The following is a 23,747-nucleotide window of genomic DNA, read 5'->3' as shown; positions in this document are numbered from 1 at the left end:
TGTGCACAGTAATCTCTTACTCATTACTACTTTGGCGATTCACTGGTTTCACTTCTATTTCTGAACTTTTGCCATTTCGTGGCATGAGAAATGGGATCCAAAAAATACCCCCAATGAATCTGAGGCGAGTGAGCGAATGGGTCTGGTACCCAGAGAGCCCATGAGCTCACTGCTTTCTTATCAACCCTGAAATTGAACATTTAAGAAAAACATCTTAAGATAATGATTAGCCGTGGGGCGCCTGGGTGGCTCAGTTGGTTAAGCGACTGCCTTCGGCTCAGGTCATGATCCTGGAGTCCCGGGATCGAGTCCCACATCGGGCTCCCTGCTCGGCGGGGAGTCTGCTTCTCCCTCTGACCCTCCTTCCTCTCATGCTCTCTGTCTCTCATTCTCTCTCTCGCAAATAAATAAAATCTTAAAAAAAAAAAAAAAAATTAAAAAAAAGATAATGATTAGCCGTTTCGTGTCTAATCCAAACATAATTGTAAAAGCAAGTAATTAAATAAATGTAAATAAAAAAAGTCTAACTTAAACCGAATAATAGATATTTATTGAATATGTAAGTCATTTAAAAATAAGGTAAACATTAAATGATAAAGATAAGTGTATTTACTTTGGACTTTTAATTTTTTTTTTTTTTTTTTTGTGTGTGTGATGCGGGACTCGATCCCGGGACTCCAGGATCATGACCTGAGCCGAAGGCAGTCGCTTAACCAACTGAGCCACCCAGGCGCCCCTGGACTTTTAATTTTTGATAGAGAGGCAGAAGATATTTAGGTTTATTAGTGAACATGTTTTATGCCACAATGAAAAAAAAATTTAAGGATTATTTATTTGAGAGGGTGTGCGCGCATGCACACGAGTGGGGGGGAGGGGCAGAGGGAGAGAGAGAAACCCTCAAGCCGACTCCCTGCTGAGTGCGGAGGCCAGGCAGGCTCTATCCCAGGACCCTGAGATCATGACCTGAGCCCATATCAAGAGGAGGACGCTTAACCAACTGAGCCACCCAGGTGTCCCGAAAATTTCATTATGAGGAAGAACACACTTCTAGAAATTATGAAATGTATTTATAAATTGCTAATCTACTACGAGATACTAATAGATGATAGCTCACAATTGCTTGCTTCCAAGGTTTCTCTGGAAAGCGAAGATTATTAAGAGTTAAAATTTATAATCCATATGTAAAAATAAAACTGCTAGAAATAATAAAAATGGAAGAAAATGACTGTATATGAAAAGCAGGTAAGGAAAATAGATTTTTTTTTAATATTAAAGGAAAGGCCTGAAGGACATGAGGTTGATTGGTTGGCTGTTTTTGGTAAAGGAAAAAAGAAAGCAATTTTGTCCTAAAGTAAAATGATTTTTCCAGAATAAGAAAAGAAAAAGAGGACAAAAGCTGAATGGATATAGAAAGTTGTAGGTTTGTGGGAAAGGAACCTTGAGAAAGAAATTTTATGTGTGGTCAAGTCTGACTAAGATCGGAATGGATTTATTTAAGTTAAAAAGAAAAAAAAGGAGAGTTTTAATGTCAAAAGTACACTGCTGTAAAATTTGAATTTGGTTTTCTCACTGTTAAAGGGACAAAGTTTTCTTAGATTATTGGTCTGCTCTTAAATAAGAAATTGTAAGCAAAGTTTTTTCTTTACCTTTAATGTAATCTGCCTAGAAAACTGAGATTCTGTGTTTTGTCTTGGTCAGGTCCTTGGTTATGTAAGAAAACGGAGTCTTCTCTAGTAAAAGAGCTAAATTTTTTTTACAGCTATGTAACTTTTTGTACATGTTAAATTTGATAGAAAATAAATAAGAAGTGATGCTAAACTTTCTATAGGGGATATTTGTATGAAAGTCCTAAAATCTAACATGTCCTGGTATAATGTTATCAGTCATAATTTTTAAATGTATGTCATAGAAATAACCACATTCCCTTGTCAATTGCATTATAATGAACTCTCATCAGATCTTTAACCATGGCCATTTTTAAGTCTTTTGTCACTTATAGACAGTTATTTTTTTACTCTTGATTCTTCTCTGAGAGCATTTACGATGAACTGTAAACAAAAGTACTCCATCTTCAGAGAGATTCGTGGAAAAAACCTGACAAGTATCCTAAAATGCAGGTTTCTGAGAACTTGAAGATCATAACACCAAACTGGGTAAGAATTGCTAAAACTCTGATGGAAAACTGATTGATTCATAAAGCTGCTAACCCAAGAAGAAGCAAAGCAGGAATAATTACAGTGGATTGACTGAACTAATGAAGATGGTTATAACTTTTTATGATTCCATTTAAAACACTGCTAGTTCTTCAGTGTTTTGTTTCCTAGATTTAAAGGACCCCTTTTTCTCCTCTTTTAAGCTCTCTATAACTTACAGCAATTTGGTAGAGTGTATCTTTGCAACAAAGTTTGAAACGCTTATCTCTTTCTCCCTTCTTGATCCCTCCAGAATTCAGAAACTCTTATTAAATGTTCCTATTTTCATAACACAATATATACTTGCGTAAGTTCAATAAGAATCTGTTCTCCTTGAAACAGGACACGATTGGACAAGGCCTTGGCTCAGCTTCCTGGCCTCAAGTGACTTTTGAATGTCCAGTCTGAGATTCCTTATGAAGAGCTCCAGCAAAGCAGGTTTAAAACAGCCTACGTGGTCAATCACTATTCTTGCTGCAATTATGTAAATAATCAGGACAAGTGTAATCTGCAGACCAATAAGACCTACTGTGGTTATCTTTCATGAAAAGGAAGATGATTATATAGAGGAAAATTATCTGATATTTATGGATATCAGATTCGAAGTTGTTCGTTGTCTTTGAGGTTTTGTGTTCTACCTATAAACTGGGCTGAACTCTGAATTTTCCTAGTTCCCCTCCAATATTTGGCTAGAGCTCTCCAAAAGCTAACATTTCCAATTTTCTCCCACTCTTTTGACTTGGAATTGCTATGAAACTAAAATTGCTCTTTCCCAGAAACCACGGAAGCTAAAGCTGGACTACTTGATAAAGACTTCAGAGAAATCACCGCAACAGCTCATGGGTGGTGTGGTAGCTCGTGCCTATTGCAATGTGGCCACTCAGAAACATCATCAGAAACATTCACATCGCAAACCCGAAAACCTGACAGATGTCCACTACCTGCCCTCGCCCCATCTGAAGATGCTCACGACCCAACATCCAGAAATCTTCTCAACAGGCTGCTCTCCGAACTCATAAACAAGTTTTATAATCTGCTTGAACTATCAACCTTTGTTTACCTTTTATTCCATAGACATGTCTCTCATTAAATTACCTGCTTGCTCACACCATAGAGAAGCCTAATTTAGGTGGAAGCCCTCCTACAGTACCGCCTCTTGAAACAAAACACCTCAGGTTCATCCTATCCTAAGTAATCATGAGGATATGTGATTGCTAATACGTCGTGCTGTGCCTATGTACGTAAGTTCAAGAATTATAACCCATTTGAGTTATCTAATTGGCTAAATCTTGGCTCCTGGGAACCTCTGCTCTAGAGAATTTTGCAATCCTTAGCTATTATTCTTTTTATAGTCATCATATCAACTTCTCCAGTGTGTTATGTATTCTCTAGGGCTTTACACCCGTCGGCAGCCACTCACATGCCAAATGGTATCTGTCAGGATCAGACAACTGGATGAAACCAACAATAACCACAGAAGTGATGAAGATGTTGATTACATCTTGGCCTGATGATGCAACTGGACAAAAACCTCAAATGTGTGATTCTTCAACCTGACTACATCAATAGTGGTAACACAGAATAACACCATACTAGTTGATAATACTCTCAGCCTGCTAAGAGAATGACCAAAAGGGGGGAATTATTAAAATAAAAACAGAGACCAGTCTTGAAAATTCCCTGAATTGCTTGGGGCGCCGGGGTGGCTCAGTTGATTAAGCGTCTGCCTTCAGCTCAGGTCATGATCCCAGGGTCCTGGGATCGAGCCCTACATCAGGCTCCCTGCTCAGCGGGAAGCCTGCTTCTCCCTAGCCTGCTTCTCCCTCTGCCTCTGCCTGCCACTTCCCCTGCTTGTGCTCTCTCTCTAATAAATAAAATCTTAAAAAAAGAAAGAAAGAAAATTCCCTGAACTGCAGTTTAAAACCAGTTTAGTCATACAAACAAAGCTTAATTTAGCTTACTTTGCCAGACTAACTTGACCTGGGTCATTTCTTGCTTATACCTCTGAAAATTATATGCAAAACTTGAACTACTTCCCAAGGCTGGTATGAGGCAGCCACTGACCAATTCATTTTCATTTAAGGGAATGCTACTATTACAAACAATCTCTGTGAAGAATAGACACTGCTTTCTCACTATTTAAGCTGCTTTATAACAATAGAACAATGAACCTCATTCCGTTTTGGTTCAGTGAGTGCTCCTGGTTGGCAAACTGTCTTTTTGGTGTGTGCTCAATAAACTTTTACTAATTATTTCTCAGGTGATTCGTTGGTTTTACTTCTGCTATTTCTGAACTTTTGACACCTCAACGTGGCTTGAAGGTACGCGGGACCACAAGGAAGGCATGAAAAAGAACTGAATTCTGCCAACAATCAATGAGCTTGGAAAAGAATTCCGAGCCCCAAATGACAATAGCTAGCCAAGACCTTGATCCCGGCAAGATGCTGAGCAGAGAGCTCGGCCACCTCATGCCCAATTTCTGATGTACAGAAACTGCGGTTAATAAACGTGTTGCTTCAAGACACTTAAAAAAAATTAAAATAATGCTAAGAGGTCCTCATGGCTCACGAAAGATGTTTCCAGCTTCGCCACTAACCCACCGTATGACCTGTGCCATGTCACCTAACCCCTGAATCTTACCTCCCACCTGTCAGTTGGGAGAGGGCTGTATTAATATGCACTTGATAGAGTGGTAGGAAGAGCAAAAGAAAATGTGTTTGAAAGTACTTTGCATACCAGATGGAATTGTGTAATTGTAAGTTTTTACTGTAAACTGCCCCCCCCACCAAAATCATTGCGTTGATACGAATTCTGCATTTTTCTATCCACATAGCTTTCATTTTAATTGAGCACACAATTAGATAAATATTTATCTGTGAAACATTTCCTTGTGAAAAAGCAACATAAAGGCATTTTTTAAATCTAGAAAGATGATGTATTTTCTGAGGAGGTCATTCTTCCCTCAACATACATCCACGAGCTTGAAATGTATTAGTCCCCCTCTTCTCCTTTGGGAGCAGGGTCTGGCTGAAAACTGGTCACCCACACTCATGGCCATAGAGCACACACCTCCTCACACCTCCTAAAAAACTGTCCCTCTGACAGTTGTGATCTCATCTGACCCTCTAGGCCTGAGCCAGGATGGAGGAAATGACAGTGTGGATAAACGGTTGGCCCCGGACCACACCACCCATCAAGAGCAATGTCATCTTACTGCGAGGAGCTGGGTGTCTGTCCCGACCCCCACACCGTCTGGACTGGCAGGGGGCAGGGAGAACAGAGGACACTGCCTGCTTGTTCCGTGCCCAGGGTGACATCAGATTTGCCAATCCTGTCCCGACATTCCATTCACGTGCCCTTGTGGTGCCAAAGTCCCAGGGCCAGGCTGGAATTCAGGACACATCATGCAGGGCGGTGTATGGATTACTGGACTTGTTTGCTTTTAGTTAAACAAACGGGACTGGCTTTAAAAACTAAGTCCAGACTGATCAATGATCAGAAGTCTCACAATTCGAGAAAAACTTCACATTCATTTTATCTGAATGCATTCAGTGGCATTAATATGAACCACCCCCCCCATTCCTCCAAAAAGAAAATATGCCCCTTCAATCATCAAGGTGAAGAGACTTCATTCCCTTCTCATCTAAAGCCTAAATTCTAGTTTCAACATACAAAAAAAAAAAAAAGGATAAAATTGTATTGGTAAAATTGAAAAACATAGAGGCAGAAAACGGAATTTGAAGCACAACTTCTTTATACACATCAGGAATTCATTCAATTAAGTTCATTATTTAGAGCCCCATTTCTTGTTTTTTGCCAATTGACGGATTTAACGATCAGCCACAAATACACATTATAGCACGAGCCGGTAATGTTAAAAGGAGAGGACTTGGATTGAACAATCGCTTTGAGTGTTGACTGTCAACATCAAAGGAGGCTGTGGGCATATACTTTATATTGTAGAAAAGAGGCAAACAAACATGTTGGCATCTGAAGTAAGTACACGGACCCACCTGTAATTCTCATTCCACTGTTAGCAGGATACACACCACCTAGTTATTTCTTGACCAACTTACCCTCCCTCCCTTGCCCTTCTCCTCTACCTAAACCAGGGAGGGACTGGGGTTGACCTCAGGGGGGCCATTTGCCCCAGGCACGCTGTCAGACACACAAAAGCACGGACGCTCAATGATTATTTGAAATAATAATTCTCTTACATATACCTCCACCGGCGCAGATAATTGAGAGAGGAGTTCATTCTCTTGGTACTCAGAGATAGCGGAACGAAGGCCGGATCCAAATTACTAATGAGAGTGTTGAAAGTATTCTGAAGGAGTCTTACATTCTTTTTCTGGCTGCCACTCATCACAGTGTGACCCTTGGCAAGACACGAACACAAACCACTACTTTCTTTATGAAATGGATCTAATATCTACTCCATTTATCTCAGGATTGTTCTCAAAAGTTCTTTAAAAAGTATATGTAAATATATATAAATAAAACATAGTATAATTGCTATTGAATTATTTGAAGAAATTAATTTCTTTCTCATAATGTAGAGTTGGATACTATCTTTAGGGTCTAAGAAAATAAATTTATTTTTATCTAACAGACGAAAATAATTGAATTACAGAAAAACCTAATTATAATTCTTCAGATTCACTAGGCTCATAATTTACATAGCAATGAGCTTGCCACTTGGGCACTGATTAAAATCACTGCTGTATAAAATGGTTCATTCAATCATTCTTTGGGGATGCAAACTCAAGTTTAGCAAACAATGACACTTTAAAAAAATGAAACAATGTTGACATTCTAGGAAAGGATTAAGTAAATTAAGAAACCATAACCGAAAAATCTTTTAATACGATCTTACTGATTTCCTCGAAACTGAATGATTAGAAAATGGAATTTGACTTACAAGTCAATCCTAAGTCTTTGTCCCCAGGATCATAGTACAACCACATAATGATCAATAAAGAGGCACCATCACCGGTAGATAGGAATGTGAGCTTTCCGTTCTGCAGAAACACAAGTTCTAGTTGGTAACCAACTTCTGGCACTCAGCGTTTGGGGATTCCTGCCTTGAATACTAATTAAATGGAAATGACCTTAAGTTAACCCTAATGTAAATCCCTTAACATTCTTAACGAGGAAATACATTCCTCCAACAGACTTGTGGAAGGTTAAAACTGACCATAGAGAGCACGTAGCCCAAACCTCATTTTGTAGAACTAATGGCTTTGAGGCCTGGCAGCATTTTTTATCAGGATGATCAAAGACCTAAATTATTGGTCATTTCTCGGATAATGATCAATGCCTGTGCACTGAGAGGGTGGCATATCCCACTATGACAAAAATGTCTGCAACAAGTGAAGGCATTATACTTCCTCTTATTTAACAAACAAGGTAGCAAGAGTTATTTCCATAAATGGTATCGCAGATTTGGGTACTTTTTGTAAATTCTGAACCTAGGATTTAAGAGTGCTTCGTTGGTTCCTGGAGGATAAAAGTGAATGTGTCTGGAAACGTGCAGCACAACAAAGGTTAACCACACTTGCTTTCCTGCTCTGCATTTATTGGGGCTACAGAGACTAAAACAGCCATTTTCCTCTCAAAGAATTCGGAAAAATATAATACAACAGCAACTTCTTAAATACATAACAAAACTTTCTGGATCATGAATCAACATGAGATGTAATAGCCTACAGATATCGATTGGACAGCTTTATAAAATGTCACTCATCTAAGGCATTATGAAATTGTTTTCAGAGTTACACATATATACACGGTTCTATATACATAAAGGCATCCATTCATGAACAATAAGTCAAGCACTGTGTAGAGAAGGGTAAAATAATACATAGTTAGATTCTGAATAATTTTTAAGAGACAATTTGGCGTTCCAAGCAACAGTGATTTACATTCAAATAGACATGTAGATTTTCAAATCTAGATAGGTAAAGTTTTCGTGATACAGGCTACAAGAAAATGCACACTGTGAATTATTTGTTTTTCAAAGGCCTCCTTATCGAAAAAGAGATTTCAAGTCCAGAGCAAACACCCATTGCGTGAACAAACAGAATGCCTACGACTCTAAAATTTGCTTCCATATGCCTTTCCCCCTCACCTCCCTATCCAATAACAAGAGAAAAATTCCCAGAAGGGGCAGCAGCTAGATGTTGTGCCCTTCTATCTGTTAATGTTTCTGGATGGGGGGAGGTTATTACATCCAGATTACAATTTGGTGAAGGAGTATTGATTTCTATTTCAAATAGGCTCTACTACTCCAAACACAAAGATTTTTGCCACGACATCCAAACATGATCACATAGACCCACCACATTTCTTCCTAGTACAGAAAGAGGATCACTAGGAGAAGATGGGGCTGACAGATAGAGGAAGGAGACAGGTTAAGCTCTCTCAGTGGCCAATTATCCCAGATGAAAACATCAGTCTCTGTTAGCGAAGTTGTCAGCTCTCTCCTTTGCAAACAAAGTTTCTAGCTCGACTGACATCTCGCCCTTTGATGCACCAGAGATATATCTCAGTCTAACCCACCAACCTACTCCTCTTGATTCTGACAATCTTACACAGGCCAATTCATGTGCTATATAAGGAAGACGTCACGATTTTCCAGGCACTTTTCAACACAGAAAAACTTAAATCCAGTTGTTTAAAATCTGTTTCACAAACAACCCCCCACTCCCTAGCCCCTAGAAAAAAAGTAGCTGATTCTGTTACAGTTTCTCTGTGAGAAGACAAGTTCCTTCAGTTTTGCCAAGGAAACAGTATGGATGTTTTAACTCCAAATTTGGGAGCTCCACCTCTTATATCATAGGATGTTAGGTTACTCGAAATCAGCTCCTGTTTAAAGATTCTTTGTGGAATCGAGCTTAGAGAGTTCACTCGTGCTGGAGGACATTGCCATGACAGACGTTCTTGACACAAAAATGCAAATTCAGCTGAGCTCCTGTGATCCCCTGAGCAGTTATAAATGCCCTTTGCTATAATGAGGCAGTGTTAAGACAAAGCAAATTATTCAAATATATGTACATTTGTCTTTAGACTAATATGAAATACATCGATAGAAGAGGGTATTCTTGTTCTGAAGCGTTTACAGAGTTTCAAAGGAAAATAAAGACACTTAATATTGAGAAATTTCCAAAAAATGATTAAAAATGTTTTTGGTTGGTTGCCATTCAAAAGTTTTCCCAGAGTTCTCATCTATGTTCTATACACATGGTAAATAAAAATGTACACGACCAAGAGATGTACTATACATAAATCAGATTATCAATATGTACGTGTGAACTAAAGTTCCTTAAATATACACATCCCCACTTAGGATACATTCCATTACATCGACAAAGCATCGTTCTTTAATAATAGGTCCAGGATAGCAGCAATTTAATAACCTAGTTACCCAGTTACCTCAGGAAAGTATGAGGGGTTCTGACAGTCCCTGATGCAGGGTCCCTAGTTTCAAGGAGGGCTCTCTACGAGCATTTTACATATTCTCATGAAGCACCAGGCTACGTTGGCTAATGGCAATTATGTAATCCTGTCAATGGAGAAAAAGTTATCGTCTTTTCAAAACCCGTTTATTCAAAATCTGACCGATGGATAACAGGAAAAATAAGTCGCAATAAGGCGATACCAACCCAAAGCATTTATGATACTTGAAGCATTTACATTTTATTTCTTACATTTTTTGTAGTTTTATCAGTGCCTTGTACACACAGAAAGTATGTGGATTGCCCTACCAGATGCTGAAAGAGCAATACGACACTCTGCTGAGAAGAGAGCTGTTCTGAGTTGTGTTTGGAAAGATGTAAATAACTGGATTATCAGTGTTTTTACAAACGGAGATGGCATGACATCACACTAGGCGTTGTTTTAAAAGAGTTAGGTTTATGAGTCTATACCTTTGGGTAAGTTACGAACTTGCAACCAAAATTTACATATATAATATGCAAAAAGAAAACCCTTTAGGTTGATTTATAATAAACCACATTCGTCCCAGAAGGAAAGAGAGAATGGCTTCGAGGAAACATTTATCTACCACTGGATAGACTCACGCATGCCCAGTGGATGGAAATTCTAGGTAGGCAGCAACTTACGTGGACTGGTGTACACATGGACTTTGATACTCACTCTCGGTGTGTACTTTTAGGTCCAACTCTAAATGTGTGGGCTGCATGAACACAGAGCTCAGGAAAGATCTCTGTTTCCTATGATGAAGGTTAACCTCGGCCACTCGACCAGTATTTCCTATAAAACAATCCTGTCAAACAGAGCTACCGGCTGTAGGAGGAGAATTTATCACCTTCCCAAAGTTGCACTTGCCAAGGGAGAGCTACTCGATCAGACCCCATTGTTTTACAGGCTGCAACCCCTTCACTTGGAAGGGACAACTCTGCACAGCAGTTTCTCCTGCTTGAAGCTGAGATCACACACGGAGAAACCTACTGTGTTTCTGCCAAGTCACTGTGGGAATGCCTGGAACAGCATGCCCGGGAGCCCGCAGAGGCAGAACCAACATACCCGCTCCCCAAGATAAGCAGCCTGCTGCGAGGCGCTTAGGACAATTTCCCCTTCAACAGTGTTATCCTTTCCGTCCTACGGGGGGCGGGGGAGTGGGTTTCTCCCATGTTTCTCGTGGTGGTCAAATCAACACAGAACAGACTCTAGCTGGTCAGTTACAATGTGTGTTGCCAACCATGATACTGAATGTTCACTCGGGCTCCTCGAATTTGGCTGGAACTTGAACAGTCCAGTGGGATCCTTCCCGAGGATAAAATGACGGTGGGTTCGTTCCTTCTCGGCAGCCCCAAAGCTTCCCGACATGCTCCCTAGACACGGCCGAGACTGCAGAACCCGGGTCCTTCTCTTCACACGGGCTCGGCCTTTTCTGATGCCAAAGGCAGGCAGGCGAGTTCAAAGTCTGGACACAGAGGCACTTTCAAAGTTTGGCAAGGGGGAGGCAAGTTCACTAAGTGGGGCTTTATCACTGTGCTTCTCACTGTAAGCCCGGACGTCTGTGGCACGTGGACAGGAGCGGGGGCCTTTAGGTCGTGGATGGGTCGTGCTTTTTCTTCTTGCCCCGACAGGACTTGCAAACACAGCAGATGATACACGGGGAAGCCAGGAGCAGCAAGGGTGAAGTCACCAGGGCAATGATGCCCAATCCCACCAGAATCCCCACCACCTGGAAATTCCGAAGAAAAGCCCACTTCAGCAGTTTGATCTTCCTATATGTATACTAAGCCATCAGCTACAGACTGAATGTTTGTACCCCCCACCCCCCAGAAAATTCCTATGCTGAAACCTCAATGTCCAATACAACGGTATTTGGAAATGAAGGCCTTTGGGAGGTAATTAGGACCCAAGGGCGGAGCCCTCACGATGGGATTAGTGCCCTTACGAAAAGAGACATCAGAGGGCTTGCTTCCTCTCCCCAGCTCGGCACCAGGTGAGGACACAGCAGGAAGAAGGCCACCTGCAGACCGGGAAGAGGGTCCTTGCCAGAACCCAACCAATCCTGGCACCTTCATCTCGGGCTTCTCGTCTCCAGGACTGGGAGAAATAAGTGTCTATTTTTCAAGCCACCCAGCTTTATGGCAATTTATTCTAGCAGCCTGAACGAACACACGACCCCAGGCACATGAAACAGTTACAGTTATGGGACCTTTCAGCAAGTGCCCCGTGTGACCTGAACCAGATATAAACCAGGGATGCAGCAAGGACTAGATCGGAGGTGAGAGGAAGAAACCGGACGCTCACCTGAGCTCCGGCACAAGCTCCGTGTAACCCCGAATTGTTGCTGTTGGCTCCCTCCCTACCCGAGTCTCCTGGACAGCCTCATAGGGATGCTAACAATGATTCCTAGGCTATTAGCACTGATGCCCTTAAAGGTAACGGAGTCTTTCATAAATATGAAGCACTATTAAAAATAAACCAGGGGAGGGCGCCTGGCTGGCTCAGTTGGTTAAGCAACTGCCTTCGGCTCAGGTCATGATCCTGGAGTCCCGGGATCGAGTCCCGCATAGGGCTGCCTGCTCAGCGGGGAGTCTGCTTCTCCCTCTGATCCTCCCCCTCTCATGCTCTCTGTCTCCCATTCTCTCTCTCAGATAAATAAATAAAAAAATCTTAAAAAAAAATAAATAAATAAATAAAAAAATAAACCAGGGGAGGGGCGCCTGGGTGGCTCAGGCAGTTAAGCGTCTGCCTTCGGCTCAGGTCATGATCTCAGGGTCCTGGGATCGAGCCCCACATAGGGCTCCCGGCTCAGCTGGTAGCCTGCTTCTCCCTCTACCTACTGCTCCCCCTGCTTGTGTTCCTGCTCTCGCTATGTCTCGCTCTGTCAAATAAATAAACAAAACCTTTAAAAATAATAAATTAATTAAATAAACAAACCAACAAACCAGGACTCCCTTTGAACCTGCCACAGAAACACACAATGGCGTGTGCAGAGGGATCTAAGCCCCAGCGGGGGCTCACAGGATTTTAGAGCACTGCCTTTTATACGAAATAGGACTTACAGGGCTTTAGGAAAGTCGTCCTACCATTTTTCCAAGAGGAAAGAGTATCTGCCTCGATTCTGGCGCTCACTGGTAATCAGTGGGCTGCTCTGGAACCCTGCCCTCTACTACTCGTCCTCAAGGCGATCATGCTCCCCAGAACCTCCCAGGCTGGGATGGGTAAGTAGAGAACAGGGTGGGGAGGAGGATTAGGTGGGTTTTTTAAGCCATCCCGAGTCTGGTATTATCTCCTGCTCCCTTAAAGGTCAGGGTACCTGCGTTCGGTTCCACATCACCGAGGCTCTCGAGTGGCCCAGCTTATTCCTACACGGCCCTTTGTCATAATGTCTGAGGAAAATGTCATTCTGAAAAACAAAGAGAGAGGTTTCAGTATACACGCTCTTTTGAACTGAGACATAAACACTAACCACATCGGATCACCTTGGTGGAAGCAAAGGCTCTTTCAGGGAATATAAATGGCGGCCTCCAGGGATTCCAAGGCTGCAATCTTTAGACTCTATCTCAGTAGGCTGACACATCACTGAGTGAAAATGGATCATAATCATCGAGACTCTTGACTGAGTCTAGAAAGGATTGGAGTCCTGCCCAGTCATCTCTGAAAGGTGGCTCCAGGACAGGTGCGACGTGGAATGAGGATCGGGAGTGGAGGGCACGTGAGAAAAAATGCCAGCAGCTGAGATGGGAAATGCAGACATGGGGTCCTGAGAAGGTAGCTAACTTGATGTGGGAAGAAGGAGAAGAAAACGACAACAGAGAGATGAACTCTGTTGGGAAGACGATGGCCACACTTTGGACATGTTGAACTTGAGGGACACTTGAGATATCCAAGCCACCCTGTTCAAAAGGCACCTGATTACACAGATGAGAATTTTGGGGAAGACGGGAATCAGCATACATGGGGTGGAGAAAAACCACAGAAGTAGATGAGATCACCGAGGGAGACAGTGTAGGCAGGCAAGCAAAGACGATGTCAAGGAGGACTACCCTGGGTGGCACAGTTGGTTTTTTTTTTGTTTTTTGTTTTTTTTGGCACAGTTGGTTAAGCATCTGACTCTTGGGTTCAGCTCAGGTCATGATCTCAGGGTGGTGAGATCGAGCCCCACGCCCAGTGCAGAGCCTGCTTAAGAGTCTCTCTCTCCCTCCTCCTCTGCCCCTCCCTGTTCTTGCTATCTAACTCTAAAAAAAAGAAAAAAGAAAAAAGCATGAGTCAAGGAGGCACCTGGAAAGGAAACAGAAGTGGCCAGAAAGGTGGAAGGAAAGCAGAAGAGATGCCATCACTGAAACAGAGGTGGTCAAGACATCAAAGGCAGGGGAGAATCTAGCTAAGAGGAGGACTGAAACATCCACTGGATTTTACCCAAAAGACAGCACTCAAAGCCTTGGAAAAACACAGTCAAGGCTGTGACGATGTGGCCAGCTGAGCGCACTTCAAAGACTGGAGGTAAGTATCAACAACAAGAGGTGATTATGCTGTTTTGAGGCTTGGCTTCTAAGAGAAGGAGAGAGAGAGAATGGTAGTAAGGGAGACATGTAGGCTTGAGAAAAGTGTGACTCGTTTTTAAATGGGACACACTGAGCACATGGAGATGTTAATGGAAATTGAAGGCACAGGAGAGAGAAGAGATAATGGAAGGGGACAAGTCTCTGAGGTCCCCAAAGCAGATTAAGAACACTTCATCCTCTGAACCAGCAGGGATGAGGACCAAGGCAGGAGCAAATTCGACACCCCAGCAAAACTCAAAAATCACTCCGTTTGGGCATCCGTCTCGGGCTTGGCTCTTGGACAATCATTCTGCTCCCAGACCCATGCTCTGAAACTTTCCTATAAACAAAGATCACCACCACCATCTGACACAGAACACTTGTCAAGAGAAAAACATCATTACCAACAAGCCAGTGCCCCTGGCGAAAACTGAGAAAATGAGATCTCAGAAAACAATGACCAGAAAAAGATGCTTCAGTATTTGAAGTCTGTGTATCCAGCCTTTTAACATCTGTACCATTTCAACTCGAGCACCGGAACAGTCCAAGTAACAGAACAGTGTGTTCTTTGCAACACCATACCCCAAACATATTGCAGCCAAAGGATGGGGAGATCTGGCACACATCTTTATTCCCTTACACTCTTGCCTCTTAAAAAGAACCTCATGGGCTCAGCTTCCTTGTGGATATGAACCCAATTAATGTTCTGGTTAAACCTGAAGGCAAATAGAAAAGATTTCTTTCCTTTGTAAAAACACAGGGGGTGTGCAATCAATGAAAACCTCGCCCAGAGTACCACACGTTTGGAATCATAATGGGTCTCAAATATCACACATACTTGTAATTCAAGGGGTTATGATAAATAGTATTAAAAAATAAAAATAAAAAGAAGTGTTTTTCTTCTTTCAACCTGAGCTGCCGAGCTTCCACAGTCTAAAATTCAGTTTTCTTTCCCCCAATTTATAGCACTGCTTGAAATACTGAGATCAGGCTGTTTAAAATTCTTCCTCACAGATGTCATCTAAAACAACTTAGCTAATTTTCAGTTAAAAATCAGGCATGTGGTGACCAGCATGCATCCCGTATTAACCGCACACCGACTCACTGACTGTGTGATACAAAAGCATCACCAGAGCTGCTCATCAAATTGAAGCAAACCAAGCAATTGAAATGAAAAGTTGAGTGGGGCGCCTGGATGGCTCAGTCGGTTGGGCGTCCGACTCTTGATTTCGGCTCAGGCTGTGACCTCAGGGTCGTGTGACCGAGCTCCACCTCGGGCTCCATGCTCAGTATGGAGTCTGCTTGAGATTCTCTCCTTCTACCCTTCCCCCGGACTTGACTTGCGCTGACTTGCTCTCATTCTCTCTCTAAAATAAATAAGTCTTGTAAAAAAAAAAAAAAAAAAAAGAAAGAAAGAAAGAAAAATTGAGAAAAGAATGTCCACCTCACCATGATGGGGGGCTCACACTGATACGGACATATTTCATGAGTCCAGATTGCCAAAATAGGGACTATCTATTCCTATTTGGGGTAGCACACATGCTAGCAGAAACACCAGAACTGAAGGAAGATCTGTTCATCAGTCCTTCACACCACCTTTTACCTCTGAGGTTACCATGGGCCTCGGCACGGGACTGAATGAGCTGCACCTGAACTGGGCAAGACGTGTTTCACGAATGGTGAGGGGAAAGAATCACTGGGGCAGACCCCTTTATCTGGGCATGGATCCCTAACCAAATGAGAGCAATACCACTGTTGTGCCAATGAATGAAGTGGTTATTTAAGACATCCCATTGATTTGAGTGGCTTTCTTCTTTAAATTCAAAAAGAGGAAGAGAACCAAATTATGGTAGGCAGAAAATATGGTGATTACATGGCAAAAGGGACTTTACAAGTGTGCTTAAAGTAAGAGCCTGAGATGGAGAACAGCCTATATCATCCAGATGTGGCCAATCTAATCACTGTATCATCCAGATGTGGCCAATTTAATCAGCTCACCCTTAGAGCAGAGCAGCTTCCCAGCTGTGGTCAGAGGGAGCCGTGACAATGGAAGAAGGGGTCAGAGAGACGTGATGTGGCTAGCTCCAAAGATGGAGAAAGGGACCACACACCAACGAAGGCAGGCAGCTTCTAAAGGCTAGAAAAAGCAAAGAAACGGATTCTCCCCTGGAATCCAGAAAAGAATGCAGCCCTGAGGACACCTGGATTTTAACCCAGTGAGACACACGTCAGATTGCCAGAGGACAGAACTAAAGACAATAAATTTGTGCTGTTTTAGGCCACTTCGTTTGTGGTGATTTGTTACAGCAGCAAAATAAATGAATACACTGACAGTTCTTTACATGATAAAAGGAGACACTGCCCCCCAAAGCAGGGAACGTCCCTAAAACAAAAGCCTGCCTTCACAGCTAAGCTGACACAGCTAAGGGACTCAAAGCGACATTTGCTAGACATCTAAAGTAGCAGGTTCGGGGTGCCTGGGTGGCTCAGTTGGTTGGGCATCTGCCTTCGGCTCAGGTCATGATCCCGGGATCCTGGGATTGAGCCCTGCATCGGGCTCCCTGCTCCACGGGGAGGCTGCTTCTCCCTCTCCGCCTGCCCCTCCCCCTGCTTGTGTGCTCTATCTCTCAAATAGATAAATAAAATCTTTTAATAAATAAATAAATAAATAAATAAATAAATAAATAAATAAAAATAAAGTAGCAGGCTCAGAAAGTATCCTTAAGAAAAATAACCTTCTTTTGCAGGACAAATGTAGGCTCAAGATTTTAAAAGGAAAGCCTGTAGGATCCTGACGGTTGCACAGATACGATGGAGAAAAAGACCACAGGAGAAGACGCTTCCAAGTGGAACTTACGTCCAGGTTCTGGAGACAATACCAGCAAAACGTGTGTTTGCAATTCTTGCACATCATCTGAGCACAGCCTTCGTTGCGTTCGATGTAAACCCGACAAACAGGGCACTGCTTAATGGGGGCTTCTGCATCTGTCCCAAAGAGGGCCCTAGACACAAAATGGGTGAGAAATTATGGGGGGGGGGGATCAAGAATGCTGCTAGAACCACAAGGGTGTACACTAACCAGGGCTGGGGAAGAGTGGGCGGAGTGTAATTAATTCAACAGTTAACTTTATGGTCACCAACTGAATTCCTAGGGCTCCTGATTAATTCACTTCCATGGAAGAGGGTGGGGGTAAAAATAGGAGAGACACAGATTATTAGTTGTTCGGATAACTCAAAACAAAAAAAGAACCTTAATTTATTTACCTTTGGCTTGGAGTGATGATATAATTGTATTTTCCACACCTGACTTAATTTATTATTTTGCCAAATTAGTATTTCATTCCCTGAGCACACACTGTCTAAATCAAAAACACAAGCATTCTGCTACACAACAGAAAAACTAGCTCTGGATCTGACACAGCATAGATAACTCTTTCTGGTGATCTGTTCCGATAAATAAATGGAAGAGGTCGGGGGAGGCGATAATCAATATTTGAAAATAAATGCCCAGTCTCATTAAAGAGACCTGCTCCAGACAGATGAATAGGTCAGCACAGGCTCACAGCCTTAGGGGACATGGAAAATACGTGGAACACATTGGGGTGGGAAGGTTAGGGGGGCCACAGCGCTACATTGCACGTTAGGTACCGTTCATCAAAACCAGCCCCCAGCACACAGAGCCATCAAGTTCACAAAGTGTTGTCGGATCCAGGATTGGATTTGGTACTCACAATAACCTTATTAGAGCAGTGGGACACTTACTATCTTAATTCTCTTCCCCACCACCGCCTTTTTTTTTTTTTCAAATAGAGAAACAGACTCATAGAGGCTGAGTGACTTCCATGAGGTCCCACAGATACCAAGCGACAATGTCAGAACTCAACCTCTCGGGGCGCCTGGGTGGCTCAGTCAGTTGGGCGTCTGCCTTCAGCTCAGGTCATGATCCCGGAGTCCCAGGATCGAGCCCCGAATTGGCTCTCTGCTCAGTGGGGAGTCTGCTTCTCCCTCTGACCCTCCCCCCTTTCATTCTCTCTCTCTCTTAAATAAATAAAATCTTAAAAAATAAAAATAAAAAAAGAACTCCACCTCCCTCTCCTCTGGGATCTTCACATTGTCCCATGACACCCACACACCTCACTGCCATGTGCAGAGGGTCCTGGCTAAGAAGACGCGTGCCTGCCATGTGCACTAGATCTATTTTTCCTCTTGGTTGGTTTGGTCCAAGATTGGAGCACACTATCCTAGCCAGGTAGTGCTACTATTCCTGAAGAATGGTCCTACGCACCCTGAGGGTGCGGGCTGAGTCAGCCAACTGGACCGCAACAGCGGCACCTCCGCTCTTGCTCAGGCACCAGAGCCAGAGCCTCGAGCAAAGCAAGGGATCGAGCACAAAAGTCTCTCGCTCTGGGCCTTTCTGCTGCCATAAAATCCCTCTGTACTGAAAGGTACCGACTTAATTGCTTCTCGCTGTAACAGAGTCTGAGCCTTGGCACCATCTCCTAGGCACCAAGTCCTGAGAGATGTGGCCTGTGCACCGAGCACTGCGCTGCCCTGAAGGGCTGCTGTTCCCACTGTGGTGCTCTCCCTGACGGGACCGGCACGCCTCACAGGCTGCCACATGGTCGGGTCACAAAATAACTGCCGCACCGCTTTGCAAGCAGGAAGAACGAGGTAAATCCATAGCAGGTGCTCATGCTTCCTAAGCAAAAGGCTGTGGACAAGCCATGCCTTGCTATTGAAAACCAGTGGCCCGTGTGCCTCCCCCTACCTGAAGAGGAATCAAAATGTATACAAACCCTAATTTCAGCGGTCTCAGGGAGATTGTCCAGGGGTCAGTACCTAAAAGTCCCTTAGAAAGGCTCTGTCAGTTACTCTTTGTTAGCAACTTCCCAATTCGGAGCCACGTCTCAGGGAAGTTCCCCAGGGAAATAACTAATCTCTAAATTCCATCACAAGAGAACTCCTTCTCCAGGCGACCTATTTGGGCTTTCGGAGAAAACCGGTGACTAATCCCAAAGACGGCTTCCTTTCTTACCCGTGCTCTGTTGGCAGGACGATGGGCTGACCATCTCTGCAGGAGACTTCTGCGTGCCAAGCATCCTTGCAACAGGAGCAGAACTTCAGGTGACAGGAGGGGCACTCCACCTGCACAGGCTGTCCCGGGTCACTGGAGGCAACAGGGCACACCGTTTGACAGTCGGCCACGGGGCACCATGTTCGGTAGGGGTCCAGGTGAACTTCTAAAGCGCAAACAAAGAAAATGGGACGGTCTGTGTGTCTTTCATACAGGCCCAGGCTTTCTCCGCTCCGTTCTTCTCTTTTATAGGCTAAAATTTATGGAAGGTTAGTACCACTGAGGGCAGTGATTTCTACTCTTGGTCTTCATAATGGACCCAAACCTTCAAGGTCACTCAGCCCTGCCATGTTTCTCAAAGTAGGTGCTAGTGGAAGAGGCCACCACTGCCCTTATGAACAGACAGGGAGTGTTCTCACTAACCAAACTTGGCAATTCTTTTGGAATACTTCTCGCCTTTCAGCACTCAAAGTAGGCAAAAATCTCAAGTCCCTGCTACAATTATTTGGGGCACTGTCTTGGAGGAAAATTGGACCTGAAGGTCCTACTGAAGCAAAAGGAAAAAAGAAATTAAAAAAGGATTTTGTCCTTTCCGGGACTGAGAAATAAGTAGTGAGGTTTCTTACTATTTTTTAGAGGGAACTGAAAGAACAAGAAAGAAATCAAATAGTTTAGGGACCAAACAGTGCCTGGTGTGGCTTAGCCAAGAAGTCAGATTGGCTTGGCTGTCAATTTGGATATTCCGTTGTCCTACCATATGTTAGAGACACTTGTAAAAGACTCACATGCTCTAAAATCAAAAGGTTTCACAAACCATAAAATGATAGTCAGTTATACACTACACCAGCCACATCCAGGTGGCCTGTAGGAAAGAATATGGGGGTAAGCCGACTGTCATTCTATTCAAATGTTTACAAATCTTGTGCAGTTTTCCATTTTTCTATTCAATAACAGACCTCACATTCTTGTCTTATAATGTGACCTTTAAGGGAATATATCATGTGAAAATGATGTTATTTGAGTAGAGTAGCCCTTTTTTCTCTGAACCAATGTATTTTGCAAATTTTAAACCAATGAGATTCCAGTTTTAAACCTCCTAAGGCTTATGATTCTTGGAAATTTCCACACAGGAGGGAAACAGACCCAAAGAGTGGTGCGCAAAGGAAATGAAGGCATTAAGTATGAGCTTAGTTTTAAAGGTAATAATTTTACAAATTCAGTATCAGGGGAAATAAGTCCAAAATGTTCCAGCAAACACTGTCTCCATTAATCTCTCATCTAGAAAAGGCAACAATCGGATCCATGCTTATTATAGGTTTTCATTCAAAAAGAGCATCCTTACACATATTTTCTTATCTAATGATTCTGGGGAATAGGGGTTGGAGAATGATGAGCCAGATAAAATCAGAAAAGGGAAGCCTATGATTCAAAGGTGCTCAGACCCCAAGAGAGATGGGCCCTTGAAAGAAATCCCTGAAAGTTTGGGACAGGCTAGTTAGAAAGTCAAGGGGACAGTGACATAGACCTATGCTCCAAGGTCCTGACCTTTTATTTCCACACCATTGATACTTTTTTTCCAAACTCTTATAACTGCTTCACAAACACTAAGTCCAGAGAAATGAAGTCTGGTATATAAATTAGAGCTAAGGATACCCACATCACCTACCTACTTAACCACCCATTCTAAATCACGGGTCTTTTAAAAGACTGACAATACAGAAGAGAAAGGAAAGGAAAGACACATATTATAGTTAAATTTGTAGCATCCCTGCGGATCACCCTAAAAAGATACAAGGATACAACTTGTCCTCATAATTCTAATCCAAATTATTTGGTAGAAATTCTGACCTGTTTGTTTCTACCAACTTATTATTTCATGTATCTTGATTGCCACAATAAAAGCAGAAACAATAAATACGGGAGCAGTTACAAATTTTGATGAATTCCCATAAAAAAACAACAACAACAAAAACCTTAGGAATCAAAGCAGCTGATACACAGTCCAATCAAAAAGCAAGGGAAGAGTCTGAGCCACAGAAAACAGCGATGCTCTGTATTTTTCTCCACTTTGACAGTACAGGAATGATCATGCGAAGGAGGGTGGTGGAAGGGGCAAAAGGGAGACATTACAGCTTTCTACTTATTTCGTTAGAAGTCTTGTTCTTTAGGAATAGCTTAGAGAGCTTAACCAACATCCAAAGTGGAGTTTCCAGGAGATGGATTTTAACTCTATCCAAAAAAAGGTATCGGCTACTCAAGCCACCTCTGCATTATCCAGGGGCCGTCTGTCCCAACTCCTTCCACTCCACCTCGCTGAGAACGCTCATGTTCATGGACACGGAACACCGCATTGCGCTCTCAGCCTTCCGTGCAGCCCCGGTGTGGTCATGTGACCTGGTTCTGGCCAAAGGGAGGTGAGGGGAGGTCCGTCAAGGGGCTTCTGGGACTAGATTTCTTCCGGATCCTTAGGCAAGAATCTCCCTTCAGTCTGTGTGCCTTTGAACACAGCCGTGGGAAGCTGTGATGCCTGAGCCAAGACAACTCTGGGAACTCTGAGGGGATAATTACATGAGTTGGAGAAGTTGAGCCGCTACGTCGACCACACCTGCAACAGCCTACCTCTGGATTTCCTGTGTGCGAGGTAATTCAGCGCCTTCACTGGTTAAGGCACTTCTAAGTCCGGCATTCTGTTCCTTGCAGATGAAAGCATCTCAACCCATAAGGTTACCTCTAGCAACAGTGAGCAAATGCCCAGGTCAGACAAGGACTGTTCTTCCCCTGCGGCACGTAGTTTTAAAGTCTTTTCCAACCCGAGGTTATAGGTGAGGCACATGGAAATGTGTATGCAAATAGAAATAAAATATATACTACACATATTGTCCTGTAGAAAACCTTATCTACCATAATAAAAATTTATTTTTATTATTTATTAACCTTTTTAAAAAAATTAAGACACTACGCCAGACCCATAAGGTTTTTGTGTAGGTTAGTAGACAAATAAGGTACATCCATATAGTTGAACACTATGTAGCTCTAAAATAAGGTGAATCAACGTGAAGATATGGAAAGATCCCAAAGTTATACTGCCAATTCAAAAATGCGGATTGAGGAAGAGTATAAATGAACCATGTTTATAAGAATATATATATATAGAAATATGTTTTAACATTTTCAGAATATCTAAGAAGCATAAAAACAGTTATCCTTGAGTAAAGGTCAGGGGTTGGGAGAGGAGGCAAAGATTTACTTTAATACTAAACTTGAATTAATTTTTTAAAAATATTTTATGTATTTTATTTATTTGAGACAGAGAGAGAGCGTGAGTTGAGGGGGCAGAGGAAGAGGGAGAAGCAGACCCCCCACTGAGCAAGGAGCCCAACACAGGACTCAATCCCAGGACCCTGAGATCATGATCTGAGCCAAAAGCAGCCACTTAACCAACTGAGCCACTCAGGTGCCCCTAAACTTGAATTTAAAAAGAAACAGGAGCAAATACTATTTCTATAATTTTTTAAAGCTAGTTTTAAAAGGCCACTATCAAGGGCACCTGGGTGGCTCAGTCTGTTGGGCGTCTGACTCTTGGTTTGGGCTCAGGTCATGATCTCAGGGTTAGGAGATCGAGCCCGGCTTCAGGCTCTGCGCTCAGTGGGGAGTCTGCTCAAGATTCTCTCTCTCTCCCTCTCCGCCCCTTCCCCCTGCATCCCACCCCCACTGCCCCCTGTGCTTGCACACTCTCTCTAAAATAAATAAATAAGGGTGCCTGGGTGGCTGAGTCCATTAAGCAATCTGCCTTAGGCTCAGGTCATGATTTCAGGGTCCTGGGATTGAGCCCCACATCTGGCCTACTGCTCAGCGAGGAGTCTGCTTCTCCCTCTCGCTCTCACTCTCTCTCTCAAATAAATAAAATCTTTAAAATAAATAAATAAATCTTTTTAAAAATTTAAAAAATAAAAGGCTACTATCAATCTGGTATATGAATGGCAGACTAATAATTCTGGATCTAAGCTGTCTTCTGGAAAATCATCTACTTTCTATATTCAAATTTCCCCTCTGTTTCACATTCTTCTCCATATATACAATTCTCATTCTATGCTTTTCCTTACCCTAAAAATCCTTTCATCTGTAACCGAGTTATAGCCTATGCATTCTTAAAGGACCTTCTTTAAAGTACCTACTACATACTTGTCTTAATTTTGGTGTCACAGAATCTGTATCTTGTTCATTGCTGTGCTCTAGTCACTTCATGGAGATGACCTTTCTCTCTTTAGATTGTAGGCAAGGGCTACTTATTTTATTTGTGTGCTCCAATATACCTGACACAGTGATGGGATGCTTCCTGTTGATTTAAAGCAGTCATTCTTGGTTTTTGCAAAAGCTAGATATACTCCTCTGCTAACAATTGACTTACAATACATCCACTACTAATACCATCTTGAATTGCCTTGCACTGGAATT

General features: G+C 42.7%; 1 protein-coding gene across 4 annotated transcripts in view; it reads right to left on the bottom strand.

Annotated features, from left to right (window-relative positions):
- Positions 1-6,781: 6,781 nt before the first annotated feature.
- The window catches only part of RNF144B (ring finger protein 144B), a 174,353-nt gene continuing 157,387 nt past the window's right edge, over positions 6,782-23,747 (bottom strand). For all 4 annotated transcript variants that reach the window (XM_032425016.1, XM_032425019.1, XM_032425018.1 and 1 more), the window contains 4 exons: positions 19,254-19,458; positions 17,076-17,220; positions 12,991-13,080; positions 6,782-11,403 (listed from right to left, as the gene is read on the bottom strand). In XM_032425016.1, the coding sequence (XP_032280907.1) occupies positions 11,263-11,403; positions 12,991-13,080; positions 17,076-17,220; positions 19,254-19,458 (581 nt within the window). In that variant the 3' untranslated portion in view covers positions 6,782-11,262. The remainder of the gene's footprint in view (positions 11,404-12,990; positions 13,081-17,075; positions 17,221-19,253; positions 19,459-23,747) is intronic.

The sequence above is a fragment of the Phoca vitulina genome, unplaced genomic scaffold, assembly GCF_004348235.1.
Source record: "Phoca vitulina isolate PV1807 unplaced genomic scaffold, GSC_HSeal_1.0 scaffold31, whole genome shotgun sequence".
Taxonomy (NCBI): domain Eukaryota; kingdom Metazoa; phylum Chordata; class Mammalia; order Carnivora; family Phocidae; genus Phoca; species Phoca vitulina.
Note: the sequence above shows the minus strand (reverse complement) of the source record. Positions and strands in the feature narration are given on the sequence as shown.